Here is a 12,754-nt window from a genome sequence, read left to right as displayed (position 1 = left end):
AAGTTGGAGCTGCGGGGGATCGAACCCCGTGCCTCTCGCATGCAAAGCGAGCGCTCTACCATTTGAGCTACAACCCCAAGTTGTTAGTCAATTCTTAATAGTAGTCTTTATGTATACGACATGTTTTGTCTTAAGTCTCTATTAACTTTTTCTTCTCAGCAATTTCTCTCTGGTGGTGTTTTCTGGGTTTTCTCAGTGATTTCATCAAAGGAAAGGAGACGAAAACAAAACACAGGTGTAGAGTAGTGTGAGAGTGTAATCAAATCATGGATGATAGTTGCGCCGTTTGCGCTGAGAGTCTCGAATGGGTTGCTTACGGATCTTGTGGTCACAGAGAGGTTTGCTCAACTTGCGTCGTTCGTCTTCGCTTCATTCTCAGTGATACTCGATGTTGTATCTGCAAAACCGAATGCCCCACCGTCTTCGTTACCAAGGTTAGGTTTTTTTCTTTTTCTTCTCTCCTTTTTTTATTAAATCTGTCACTAAAAAGCTTGTAACTTTGCTGCTGGGAATCTCTTGGGTCACATTTTTTGCCAGGCTTTGGGTGATTATACCAAGACGATTAGTGATTTCTCGACTACGTTTTCATCAGAACCAAAGGAAGGTCGAGTAGGATCTTTCTGGTATCATGAAGAAACCAAAGTTTTCTTTGATGACTTGAACCAGTACATCAAGATTAAGGCAATGTGCAGACTCTCTTGTACTTCCTGTGACGAGACAAAGAAGACTCAACCAAAGAAAGGACCTAAACATCGTCTGCGTTTTAAGAGTGTTGAGCAGTTGAAAGATCATTTAAACCATCACCACAAGTTGCATATGTGCAGTTTATGTCTTGTAGGTCGTAAGGTCAGGATCCTGAAATTAAAACCTCTTATTAGGTGTAAGATATCTCTCTGCTAAACGATTTCTCATGATAAAGTTTAATGCTTTTGTCTTGACAGGTATTCATTTGTGAGCAGAAGCTGTTTACTAAGGCACAGCTGAATCAGCATATAAGTAGTGGTGACTCGGAAGTGGATGGAAATGAGAGTGAAAGAGGAGGCTTCACTGGTCATCCTATGTGTGAGTTCTGTAAGCGTCCATTCTACGGTGATAATGAGCTATATACTCATATGTCTAGAGAGCACTACACTTGTCACATCTGCCAAAGGTAAATGAAATTTTGTATCTGTGGGAGTTATGAATTTGGTTGACCTCGAAATGATTTCGTTTGCTGTAATTTGGCTTTGCAGGCTGAAGCCGGGACAATATGAATATTATGGCAACTATGATAATTTGGAGGTATGGATGTAACTTTATGCTATGTTGTGGCTGCATTGGGTTCTGACTCGACGGTTTATGTTCCTCACTTTTTTTTGCTACAGGTTCATTTCCGAACTGACCATTTCCTATGTGAAGACGAATCCTGCCTTGCTAAGAAGTTCATGGTTTTCCAATTCGAAGCTGAGTTGAAAGTAAACAACTTTTCTTTTATTATCACTGTTTGTTATGCTTTTCTCTATGGTGACACACAATGATGCTTAAAGAATCACTTGCATTTGTTTGTAGAGGCATAATTCTATTGATCATGGAGGTAGAATGTCTCGGTCTCAACAAAGCACAGCACTACAGGCATGTATCATTTTCAGAGTACAACTTTTGCTAGCTATTTCTCTTTTCTCTCTTTTGGTTTGCTTGATTATATTAATATTTGGTTTGCTTGTTTCAGATACAAGCCAGTTTTCAATACCAAAACAGTCACCGTCGAAGACGCCGACCATCCCATCGCGAGCCTAATTTTGCAGCTCTGGAATCTCAAGCATCTTATGCCATTAACGACGGTAGTACTCATCTTCAACATGTGGGGAGCTCTGGAGGTTCACGTCTTGGAGAATATTCTTTTCCTCCACTCTCTGCGCAAGCAAACCGAGGCCCAACAAGGTTTGGACAGAACTCAGAGAGTTTACTTGGTAACAGCATGACTACTCGTCTAAGACATCAAACAAATAGAAGTGCAACTTCTGGTTCTTCTCGAGCTTGGCCAGCGTTAAACCGAGGCCCGACCCAAGCATCGATTACAAGCAGTGTACAATCTTCTAGTGCTTCTGGTCAGTCCCATTCTTGGAACCATGGAAGAGTTGAAATTACTAGAACACTTGCTTCTGCAATTCCACAGAATGCTCGTAATGAACATACCACAGTTGGTGGCTGCTCATCTGGTTCTTCGCTGAGTTCCGGGAATGCAAAAAGGAATAACCATCACTTGTCGTCAACCGCTAAAATGTCTAATACAAGGTCACTGGAGCAGCCTTCTCATTCTGATTCTCCAATTTCCGCTGCGCAAAATCGCAGGTCACCATCCACCAATGGAAATGCAGCGAACATCCTAGTAGCACAAGGTGTTTCTTCTGATGTACAGCCTGACAATAAAAGTTTAGTTGAAAAAATACGTGCCAGCCTTGGACACGACGAAGAGTTATTCATGGCTTTCAAGGATACATCAGGAAAGTATCGTCATGGTACCATCGATGCAAGAACTTACTTGGAATATGTGAATGGTTATGGTTTGTCCCACTTAGTTGTAGACTTGGCTAGATTATGCCCTGACCCTCAGAGGCAGAAGGAACTCATTGATACCCACAATGTGTGCTTGAGAGGAGGAAATAAAGGGAAAGCTGTGAAGGTTGAAAGTAGCAGTGACTCCAAGAGAGATAGGTTTGTGGATACAATGAGGAGGTTGCAATTATCGGACAAGTCTCAGGATGAAGACAAAGACAAGGATGCATACCGCTCAGATAAAGGCAAAACAAAAGTGACGGCGTTGGTGAATTCTTCATCTGCTGGGGTGGGATTAGGTAACAACACAGACAACCAACGTAAGAAAACTTCGAAGTTTCTGAGAACACGTCTAGGCGAGAAATCAATGGCAGCAGTACTAGATATTAGGAATTCTAACCCGGAGCCTGAACCAGAATCAAAGAACGAGAACTCCAAAAGGAGCCAGAACTCTCCCGGCGGATTGCCACTTCGCGGTGCTTGGCGAAGAGGAAGTGCAAAACTCTTTCTCTAGTAACACAAAGCCTTTTGTCTTTTGCTCTCTCAGGAAGATGGACAATGATGAGCCTTTTGCGGGAAATATAAGTTAGAAACGAGACTAGTAGGAAATGATTTTGCACATGTGAACCCAGTCTAAGGATCATAAACTTATAAGTGTTTTGTGTCTTTTGATGTAATGCCAAGGTTATGTATCCGTGTTACATTTTATGTATTGGATCGGTTCAAGAAAAGATAATCGGTAATTTAATTTAGGCATATGGTTTTGTGTGTTAGAAGAGTCAAACATCTTAATCTTGTTACTTGCTACATTAATGAAAAATATCAAAAATTTTGGATCTATAAAAACGGTGAGCTATAAATTGTGACTTGAATTAAGTCATGATTATGTGGTGACTGGTGAGCTAAAAAACCCACTAATCAAAGTAATCACACCAACCGTATGCCCTGTCTGTCTGTCACAACGACATGGTTCAATGTCAAATTCCCGGGTTATACACATCATATTCGGTTTAAGATACGGTTTGGTTGGTGGTTTCTTTACTGACTTTGAGGCGAAAAGAAAGTACTTATTTGGTTATTGGTGTGACGTGCTGACTCATGGAGTATCATTCTATGCCGTCAAGCTGAAAAAACCGGCTGGGGGGGGGGGGGGGGGGGGGTTGGTGATTGACCGGTAGACCAAAAAAAAAAGAGATGCAAATAAGAAGGCACTGGTAAATGTCATTCTCTATTACCAACTACCGCAGATCTCAACCGTTGAGGTGTTGCATCCAACGACTGGGATTCACCAGAAGCATAATCAATTTCACTAGATTCATAAATCCAACCAATAAAAATCTGCTTCTTTTGGAGCTTTTAAGGTCACGACAAACAACTTTTTATGTTCACTAGAATTATTTTTTTGTAACACAAAAAAAATATAGGAATCACTATTTTCAATGAGTTACACGAAAAATTAAAGTATTAAACAATGATTTTAAAATTATTCAACCAACGAATAACAAAAAAAAAAAAAAAACTATTGATCAAGTAATACATACAGTACATGTCTACGTGATTTTGGTTTGGTTATTACAAATTTTAATTTAAAATGGAAACAGAATACCACTAGAAAATAATATCCGACCGATTCAGCCAGTAACCAGTTTCATACTTGAGGTTAAAAAAAAAACCAAAGAGAAAAAAAAAAGAGGATGTATAAAAGGAAGACGTGCAGTGGCGTCAAAGGGTTGTGTCTGTCCTGTGCTTTTTGTGCTTCTGCTTCTGCTCTGTGTGTCGGCTGCTTCCCAGATTTGCTCTTCCTCCTCTCTCTCTCTCTCTCCACAGGTCTTCTTCTCTCTTTCTCACCATTTTTTTTTAATCCAGATCTGGGTTTGATACTTTGATCTCTCTCTCTGTTTGATATATTTTTTTTTTTGTCTCTGTTTCCACTTTACAGTCACTGATCTTGATTTTTTCTTAAGGGTTACACTCTAAATTTTATTATTCTATTGCTCCTTTCCACTAGACGTTAATTTACACTTTTCCAATAGATAGATTCTCTGTTAAATCTAATGCAAAAATTAGGGTTTTTTTTTTTTTTTTAATTCCTTGATTCGTTTTCTCAATGCAAAATTTTATTGTGAGGATGGTCTTTGTGGTGGCAGGCTTGTAAGCTATGGAATCGTTTCTATTTACATCCGAGTCTGTGAACGAGGGACACCCAGACAAACTCTGCGACCAGGTTTCAGATGCAGTCCTTGACGCTTGCCTCGAGCAAGATCCTGAGAGCAAAGTTGCATGTGAGACTTGCACCAAAACCAACATGGTCATGGTTTTTGGAGAGATCACCACTAAGGCTAAAGTTGACTACGAGAAGATCGTCCGTGACACTTGCCGTGCCATTGGTTTCGTCTCCGCCGATGTTGGTCTTGATGCTGACAACTGCAAAGTTCTTGTCAACATTGAGGAGCAAAGCCCTGACATTGCTCAGGGTGTTCACGGTCACTTCACCAAACGCCCTGAAGAGATTGGAGCTGGTGATCAAGGTCACATGTTTGGGTACGCCACTGATGAGACTCCTGAGCTTATGCCTTTGAGTCATGTTTTGGCCACCAAGCTCGGTGCTCGTCTCACTGAGGTCAGGAAGAACGGTATTTGCCCTTGGGTTAGACCTGATGGCAAGACTCAAGTCACTGTTGAGTACTACAATGAGAACGGCGCTATGGTCCCTGTCCGTGTTCACACTGTTCTTATCTCTACCCAACACGATGAGACTGTCACCAACGATGAGATCGCCCGTGATCTCAAGGAGCATGTCATCAAGCCTGTGATTCCCGAGAAGTACCTCGACGAGAAAACCATCTTTCACCTGAACCCATCTGGCAGATTTGTCATTGGTGGGCCTCACGGGGACGCTGGTCTTACAGGACGCAAGATCATCATTGACACTTACGGTGGTTGGGGAGCTCACGGTGGTGGTGCATTCTCGGGGAAAGACCCATCGAAAGTGGATAGAAGCGGTGCTTACATAGCTAGACAGGCAGCCAAGAGCATTGTAGCCAGCGACCTAGCACGCAGGGCGCTTGTTCAGGTCTCTTACGCCATTGGTGTCCCCGAGCCATTGTCTGTATTTGTTGATACATATGGAACTGGGAAGATTCCAGACAAGGAGATTCTTAAGATTGTGAAGGAGAACTTCGATTTCAGGCCTGGCATGATGACCATTAACCTTGACCTCACGAGAGGTGGCAATGGGAGGTTCTTGAAGACTGCTGCATACGGACACTTTGGTAGGGAAGATCCTGACTTTACCTGGGAGGTTGTTAAGCCTCTTAAGGCAGACAAGGCTTAAGAGAGTCTGCTTATCGTTTAAACTACGTTTTATCTTGTTTGAAACTCTGAAATCGTTTGTGGTTTTCACTCTCAATCTGGTTTGGTGTTCTTTAAATTATATCATGTAATGTACTCTTCTGTCTGATTATACCTCATCAGAAAGAGATATTTTGCAGGACATCTTTATTTCTTCTCTGTTCTTGAAAGATAAAACTTATCTATCCACAACACATCTCTGTTCTCACTCAAATTCATATCTATGTCGGAGATAGTGAAGCCTATCCTTATCTCCGCGATAGAAGGAGTTCAAGTTATCTAAGCCGAGGAGGAGTGCGACGAGGTCAAGATCAAGGTACAGAAGCTCTTAGAACTGCTTGAGAAAACGGTTAACGACCCGCTATGTCATCTCGAAAGCAGAGACTGTGCTTCACAAGTCTCTCTCTTTGTTCAACAAGTGCATCCCAAAACTAGGGAATCGTGTCTTGTAACAAGTGCATCCCCAAACTAGGGAATCGTGTCTTGCATCCCCGTCCGCGTTTCCACTTTCCCAAAGATGCTGACTCGGCTTCAAAAGTAACATGAATTCCCCTTATATATGCAGATGAACAATGTAATCATATTAAACAAATTGGAAGCATACCAAAGCTTCAACGCCACCAGCTGCAGCGAGAGATTCCATAACGCACCTTCATGAGACTTTGCATCACTAGCATTTACCAACAAATTTGCAATAGCCTATAAAGCCAGAAAAAAAGAAAAATGTTAGTGTGTCCAGTCAAAAGTATCAAAATTCCAGTATGATAAATGACAAGGCAAACAGAAGAAGCAACCTTTGCAGCTTCTGACTGAGTACCTTCTCGCCATGATTTCATAACTGCGTCAGCTCTTCCACAGTCTATACTAGCATTCTCATCAACGATAACTACGAAAACTTTGCATTAAAGTAAGCAGCAATGCGGCTCCTTGATTCAACCTGAACTCATCCAATCCTTATGGAAGTAATCTTTTGACCGCCTGTGTATGAAAAAAATTAATGGAATTATAGACAAATGAATTGGATAATGTTAGCATAGTAGATTATTTATGAATCATCTCATCTTATTTACCTGGTTGGCTAGATTGTAGAAATGGATAATGTTACGCATCATCCTCACGGACTTGTAGAATGGGCAGAATTTGTCATATCTGCCAAAAGCACCAGGAATGACACAGGTTCCACCAATAACAGAAGGGACAAGACAAGGGCATCAAGGACACGCTGACACAACAGGAAAAGAAAGCAATCAACAACACACATCTTCAATTGACTATCACCGTAGTGAAAAAAAATTGAGTAATTACCTGCCCAGTAAGTAGAAGAGTATCGACAGCAAGCTTCGAGATGCAACTGGCCTAGGCCAACGTACATGCCAGCTCTGACATATTATCAAACAAACCAATTTAATAGCTTAAAATTTACGCTTGTTAGTAGGAAAATTAAACTGATTAATGCAAACCTGAAGCATGGTGTAATCAAGATTTCTTGATCCCCTGTAATTCAAGCTCTATCACTGTATCCTGGGAAATGAAAATCACCAACAAACAACCATGAGCAGCAACAGGCAAACATGATATCCAGCAGGAAGTGATTACCACTTGATCAAGTTAAAGGTAGAGAAATCGGAAAGATAACATTTTGAAATGTATCAATTTTATCATTTTGTAAAGAGTAACTTAACCTCAAAAACCTTTTTAAGGGAATATTGACCAGCTGGAGCAATGTAAGTGATCTTCCCCAGGGCATCAGGAGGAAGGGTAACATGGTGATTCATCAAAGTGTTCTCAATACGACTATCAGGAAAAAACAATTCCCAGTGTAAACAAAGGAATATACCACAGTAACTGTGTAAAATAAGTTACCTTGCCAAACGCAGATTAAGAAGGAGACCAATAAACTAACAAGTCACCACCAGTCATTGTGTCTCCCTTGACTGCAAACAAGTTGAATTCAGTTGACCATCAAAGATTAAGACCATATGAAGACTTCAACACTGCAAGATCAAAACAAAATGCATAATTAAGATCCACAAAAGTTTCATTCTTTGTATGTGATTTTTTTTTTTTTTTTAAAAAGAAAGAAAGAGATGAATGCATCAAAGAGTTCTTTTTTACCTCTGCAGCAGCCAACGGCTCTTGAAACATCCATGGAACTTTCTCACAACTCCAAACCATATATAATAAAATCCAGAGACATAATTAATATTTATTAGTATATATACAGAAAATGCAAACTGGTTAATTAGTAGTGGAAATGGAATAAGAGAACTCACCTTCTCCTCCTGTGGTTGGCTACTCTTAAGATGACAAATTTTACCTTAGCTATCAGAAAGAAAGTGAGAAAGAAATTAAAAAAAAAAAAAAAAAAAAAAAAAAAAAAAAAAAAAAAAAAAGAGAGAGAGAGAAAATGAGAATTGCAAGCAAAGTAGGATAAGAAGAAGAAAAAGAATGGAAATGAGAGAAAGTGAAAGCAGCAAATTACCAGGTCGGCAGAGCTCTGCATCTAAGCGGATGGATTGATCACCCAATAGATGGATTAGCATCAAGCCCCTAAAAAAGATGTAGTGATAAAATGCATATAACCACTGATTCCGTCCGACTAGCTTCTCCGGCGGGGCCAAAGACAAAGAGAAGATGTTGTTTGGTTATTATACTAAAAAAAAAGATTCAAAGCTAGATGATCACTCAGGAAAAATACACAGAACAGAGGAGAAAATTACCATGTGGGTAGAGAGAGCTCTGCATCGGAAGATGTAGTGACAAAATGCATATAATTTCCTTAGCAATTTGGTGGATATGCAAATCCTGGTGACAGATAATGTTCTTACCAGTCTCCTAATTAAGCACTGCATCATCCAACTCCTGTGGCTTGTTAGTAGCTCCTGCAAAAAAAAAACATTACATCCAAGTATATGATGAGGGCAAGCAAAAACATAGTATATAAGCCAACACAGTGAAAGATTGGAGTTGATAATACCAGTGACTAGATTAGCAGGAAATGAATCATACCAATGACAATCACCAGAGAAACTAGCTATTCACCCTCACCCACCTGATTCAGTACAGCAAAATCACTTAGTCTGTTTGAATTGTATAAATAATTTCAAGAAGCCATAAAAAGCACAGTTACAGAAAAAGCATACACCCATTTTGAAGTCAAAGAAGATGCTGAGACGTTGGCAAGCATTTTTTTTTTTTCCATTGCCTGGTGGCCCAAAGAGAAGCATACCTGAAATGTGCCTGGTGGCCCAAAGAGAAGCATACCTGAAATGATATTTTTTTTTACCAAGGATGGCACTGCATAAGATCAAGAAGAAACCAAACTTGCAAATTTTACATGTCTCTGGTCTCCGTACACCAGTGAACAAATCTCTTCGTTTTGCAGGTAAAATAACTATCTCCAACAAAGAGCCTCCATCAAGTACAGCTGCAATAATTAAGCATAAGTCATTAAGAGAAGAAAACCTGATAACATCTCCATGAAATACAGAGGTAACCATAACAGAGATAAGGAGAAGGAAACCTGATCACATCTCCGTCAAGTCCATCTACAATAATTCAGCATAAGTGTTTTTCCATATACTGCAACAAAAAAAAGAATCTGGAAAACAAAATAAGAGTCATGAGAGCAAATCATATACATCACCAACAATAGCAAATCTCTGAAAGTCATTAGGGGGGAAAAAGAAGAAGATGTAACCTTACCTCTAAACAGATGATAGACGAGAAGATATCCACGATCTGCATCAAAGAGAGAGATACATATTTCAGTTTCAAGCGTACCAACAAAATTAAACAAATTAAAAAGGACAAGTTTTAAGAACAATTACTCGTCTAGGAAAGAATTTTAGGAGCATCTCTCATCTGAATGTGTGTGTGTACACAGCAAGAACATCTGGGAAACACAAGAAGCAGAGAATCAACAATAGCCAATATTAAGGTAACCTGAAAAAATTAAACACAGCAGAAAGCATAATGTTAAACCTGAAAAAGTTAAACTCCGACAGAGTACTCCATGTGCGTCGAGGATCTGCATCAAAAGAGAGACTGAAATGTAAATTACACAATGTTTTCTCTTTGAAACTCCCAAATCATGTTTGAAAAGTCCCTGATGTGGCACAGTCCAAAACTTAAAATAGCAGACATATACCAACGGGAAAGAGGAGGAAGTACCTGATATAAACCACATGACCAGCCTTGTGCATCATACTTAGTAGCAGAGACCCTAATAGACATTAGAAAAAGAAGAAAAAAAAAAGCAAATCAGCGATATCGACCATAGCACCATCCATCATCATAGAATCTACAACAGCACAAGGACAAGTTATATAAATCATACCGTAGAAGAATGTCACACACCACCGCACCTTACCTGATTCTATACGAGAAGATAAGTTCAAAGCAATCCTAGTGCCTGCCCTGGACTGTGAAGACGATCTGCATCAAAACAACAAAGCAATACAAAAACAACCTAAATTAGTAAGTAACTAGAAAGAAAAGTAAAAAATCAGGAGGGAGAACAAATCAGTGAGAGCGATCATCATAATAGGATCATCAGCAACCAGAATTTACAAAACAACAACACAAGGACAAGTAAGTAAAACCAAACCGTAGGAAGAGCCGAGGAGCCTCCATGATCCACTTCCAACACACAACCTGCAAGACGAACAAAAAACTTAATTACTTAGTGGGAAACAAAACCACAATATATCAATTCAAACCTCCTGTACAGTGATACCATTGCCTCGAGGATCTGCATCATAGGACAAAGCTTAAAAAAAAACTCGTCTAGGAAAGAATTTGTGGAGCATCTCTCATCTGAGTGTGTGTGTACACGGCAAGAACATCTGGGAACACACAAGAAACAGAGTATCAACTATAGCCAATATTAAGGTAACCTGAAAGTTAAACTGAGCAGAAATCATAATGTTTAAACCTGTAAGTTAAACGCCCACAATTTTTTCTCTTTGAACCTCCCACACAGTCAGTAATCCAGGTGCCTCCTCGATCTGCAACAAAAGAGAGACTGAGATGTTAATTCACGTACATATAGGGAAAAAAAAAGTAAAAGATGTATTAAGACTTAAGAGGAAGAACAAAACCCATGAAGACGTAGAGCACAGAGAAGAAGGAGTCCATCAAAACCATCACTGATCGATCAAAGCATCATCCAATACCTGAAATAACATAGCAATTAGCAAAGAAGTAAAAATCACATGAACAAAATAAAAAGCCTTGAACGATTCAATTTAGAGACTTAGAAACCAAACCCGAAAGAGCAACATTAAATGAGAGTGACAAGGATCAGTCAAAGCCATCACACGATCTGCAACAAAAGAGAGACTGTGATGTTAATTCACTTATATATAGAAAAAGTAAAAGATGTATTAAGACTTAAGAGGAAGAAGAACAAAACCCATTAAGACGTAGCACACAGAAGAAGCGTGTCCATTAGAAAGCCATCATCATTGATTGATAAAATCCTAATCCAATACCTGAAAAGGAAAACAGAACAACAAGTTAAAAACCAAACCCTAAAAAAGAAGCAACTGTATCGATTCAAAGAAAGACACCAGAGACTAGTTCGTGTCCATAAAAGCCATCATCATTGATTGATAAAAGCAAACCCTAGAAAATCCAATAATCGATTAAAAAAAAAAAAACAACAACATCAGAAACTAGTATTTAAGAATTTCACCACCAACGAAACGAAACGAAACGAACGAGTGAAGATGCTGTTCTGAACTAGAGAGTCAGAGGAACAAAACCCCTGAAGACGTGGCACAGAGAAGAAGCGTTTCCATCAAAGCCATCGTCATCGATTGATAAAAGCATCATCCTTAAAACCCCTGCCCTGAAAACAAACAGAACAACAAGTTAGAAATCAAACCCTAGAAAAAAAAGAAGCAAGTTTGAAAATCAAATAGATAATAGATTGAAATAAAAATATCAGAAACTAGTTTTAGAAGAATCCTGGTCCACCACCAACCAACGAAACGAAACGAGAGAGCTTGCGGAGCGGAGAGACTTTTACACTCACTACATGAGAGGAACGAGAACGAAGATAGAAAACATAAATATAAATAGTGATTGAGAGAGAGAGAGAGAGAGAGAGAGAGCGTTATTATATTTATAAACGGTCGAGATCTAATCTTGTTCATGTTTTAACGACTAAGATTACGTCGGTAGTCATATTTCCTTTTCCTAGTTTTTTTTTGTTTTTGTCATTAATTTATTTTTCTTTATAGACGGTCCAGATCTAACCGTCATCACTCATCAGCATTAAAACTACCAATTCCAGCTGGCAGTTTCCTTTTCTTTTGTTTCGTAAATTTTTTATATGACCGTTAGAGAGATTTATGTAAGTATAGATCAAAACTGGGCAAAATAAAAAAAAAAAAAAAAAAAAAAAAAGGATAACCCTAGATTTAATGATTCTATCGGTTCAAAGATAGAAAAGGAAATAGGTAGGTTAAATCATGACCGACATTTACATTCTCTATAAATATAACGCTCCACTACTTCTAAAACATCTCACATCTTCCATCTATTTTTTGTTTTTTGTTTTTGGTTCTCCTTCGTTACTTGAGAAGGAAGCTGGTGAGGTATTCTTCTAATCCCGACGGGTCCATAACTCGATGATGTTGTTTTCAACTCGAACATTCATCGCTCGTTTCTAGGGTTTGTTCGTCTCTCTCAATTGCATCTCTGTAGCTTTTTAATCATTATGTTCATGTGTCGCTCTGTTATTATTCTTCTTCTTCTTCTTCTTCTTCACGAGTCTGTAACTCGTTTTTGTTTTGTTCTTCTTGCAGGTCTTTTGGAAGCGAATCTATGATGATCCGCTCCCCTGGCTTCTGAATTCTCA

General features: G+C 39.2%; 3 protein-coding genes, 1 long non-coding RNA gene and 1 other non-coding gene across 50 annotated transcripts; 2 read left to right on the top strand and 3 right to left on the bottom strand.

Annotated features, from left to right (window-relative positions):
* Positions 1-4: 4 nt before the first annotated feature.
* TRNAA-UGC (transfer RNA alanine (anticodon UGC)) lies at positions 5-77 on the bottom strand. The gene has a single exon. It is a non-coding gene; the product is annotated as a tRNA-Ala (tRNA).
* LOC104793693 (uncharacterized) lies at positions 31-3,291 on the top strand. The gene is made up of 7 exons (XM_010520098.3): positions 31-434; positions 538-846; positions 942-1,150; positions 1,233-1,281; positions 1,365-1,454; positions 1,549-1,611; positions 1,709-3,291. The coding sequence occupies exons 1-7, from the start codon at positions 267-269 to the stop codon at positions 3,047-3,049; spliced, it is 2,229 nt and encodes a 742-aa protein (XP_010518400.2). The 5' UTR covers positions 31-266; the 3' UTR covers positions 3,050-3,291.
* Positions 3,292-4,024: 733 nt separating this feature from the next.
* On the top strand, positions 4,025-6,030 carry LOC104793691 (S-adenosylmethionine synthase 2). 2 transcript variants are annotated; one of them, XM_010520097.3, is made up of 2 exons: positions 4,025-4,407; positions 4,683-6,030. In XM_010520097.3, exon 2 carries the CDS (start codon positions 4,694-4,696, stop codon positions 5,867-5,869), a length of 1,176 nt encoding a protein of 391 aa, XP_010518399.2. In that variant the 5' UTR covers positions 4,025-4,407; positions 4,683-4,693; the 3' UTR covers positions 5,870-6,030. The 2 variants fall into 2 exon arrangements, with proteins under 2 accessions (XP_010518399.2, XP_087311469.1); XM_087455343.1 differs by having other exon boundaries at positions 4,176-4,362.
* On the bottom strand, positions 5,932-6,843 carry LOC147943069 (uncharacterized). Its single transcript, XR_015560122.1, has 3 exons — positions 6,704-6,843; positions 6,491-6,585; positions 5,932-6,415 (listed from the first exon to the last, which is right to left on the bottom strand). It is a non-coding gene; the product is annotated as an uncharacterized LOC147943069 (long non-coding RNA).
* A 127-nt stretch (positions 6,844-6,970) lies between these two features.
* On the bottom strand, positions 6,971-11,979 carry LOC104793692 (uncharacterized). 45 transcript variants are annotated; one of them, XM_087455373.1, is made up of 27 exons: positions 11,876-11,941; positions 11,585-11,740; positions 11,303-11,381; positions 11,157-11,212; positions 10,989-11,063; positions 10,823-10,895; positions 10,625-10,733; positions 10,496-10,542; positions 10,259-10,323; positions 10,060-10,111; positions 9,871-9,916; positions 9,717-9,781; positions 9,592-9,627; positions 9,410-9,487; positions 9,224-9,313; positions 9,030-9,150; positions 8,896-8,938; positions 8,715-8,768; positions 8,607-8,625; positions 8,369-8,489; positions 8,160-8,208; positions 8,002-8,050; positions 7,750-7,880; positions 7,569-7,680; positions 7,347-7,407; positions 7,192-7,265; positions 6,971-7,108 (listed from the first exon to the last, which is right to left on the bottom strand). In XM_087455373.1, exons 5-11 carry the CDS (start codon positions 11,032-11,034, stop codon positions 9,880-9,882), a joined length of 429 nt encoding a protein of 142 aa, XP_087311499.1. In that variant the 5' UTR covers positions 11,035-11,063; positions 11,157-11,212; positions 11,303-11,381; positions 11,585-11,740; positions 11,876-11,941; the 3' UTR covers positions 6,971-7,108; positions 7,192-7,265; positions 7,347-7,407; positions 7,569-7,680; positions 7,750-7,880; positions 8,002-8,050; positions 8,160-8,208; positions 8,369-8,489; positions 8,607-8,625; positions 8,715-8,768; positions 8,896-8,938; positions 9,030-9,150; positions 9,224-9,313; positions 9,410-9,487; positions 9,592-9,627; positions 9,717-9,781; positions 9,871-9,879. The 45 variants fall into 45 exon arrangements, with proteins under 45 accessions (XP_087311499.1, XP_087311506.1, XP_087311507.1 ...); XM_087455380.1 differs by having other exon boundaries at positions 8,369-8,485; XM_087455381.1 differs by having other exon boundaries at positions 8,369-8,485; positions 9,030-9,126.
* Positions 11,980-12,754: the final 775 nt, after the last annotated feature.

The sequence above is a fragment of the Camelina sativa genome, chromosome 6 (assembly GCF_030686135.1).
Source record: "Camelina sativa cultivar CO46 ecotype springtype chromosome 6, ASM3068613v1".
Classification (NCBI taxonomy): domain Eukaryota; kingdom Viridiplantae; phylum Streptophyta; class Magnoliopsida; order Brassicales; family Brassicaceae; genus Camelina; species Camelina sativa.
This window is presented reverse-complemented; position numbering and strand designations above follow the sequence as displayed.

Bases quoted from the DNA above. Each gene is read 5' to 3' on its own strand.
- LOC104793693 (XM_010520098.3), top strand. From the start codon at position 267: ATGGATGATAGTTGCGCCGTTTGCGCTGAGAGTCTCGAATGGGTTGCT. The intron at 1,455-1,548 runs GTAAACAACTTT...ATTTGTTTGTAG, and splicing joins AATTCGAAGCTGAGTTGAAA to AGGCATAATTCTATTGATCA. The intron at 1,612-1,708 runs GCATGTATCATT...TGCTTGTTTCAG, and splicing joins AACAAAGCACAGCACTACAG to ATACAAGCCAGTTTTCAATA.
- LOC104793691 (XM_010520097.3), top strand. From the start codon at position 4,694: ATGGAATCGTTTCTATTTACATCCGAGTCTGTGAACGAGGGACACCCA.
- LOC104793692 (XM_087455351.1), bottom strand. From the start codon at position 11,034: ATGGTTTTGATGGACTCCTTCTTCTCTGTGCTCTACGTCTTCATGG. The intron at 10,734-10,822 runs GTTTAAACATTA...GTGTGTTCCCAG, and splicing joins TGTGGGCGTTTAACTTACAG to ATGTTCTTGCCGTGTACACA. The intron at 9,917-10,059 runs GTACTTCCTCCT...CTTTTGATGCAG, and splicing joins GGTCATGTGGTTTATATCAG to ATCCTCGACGCACATGGAGT.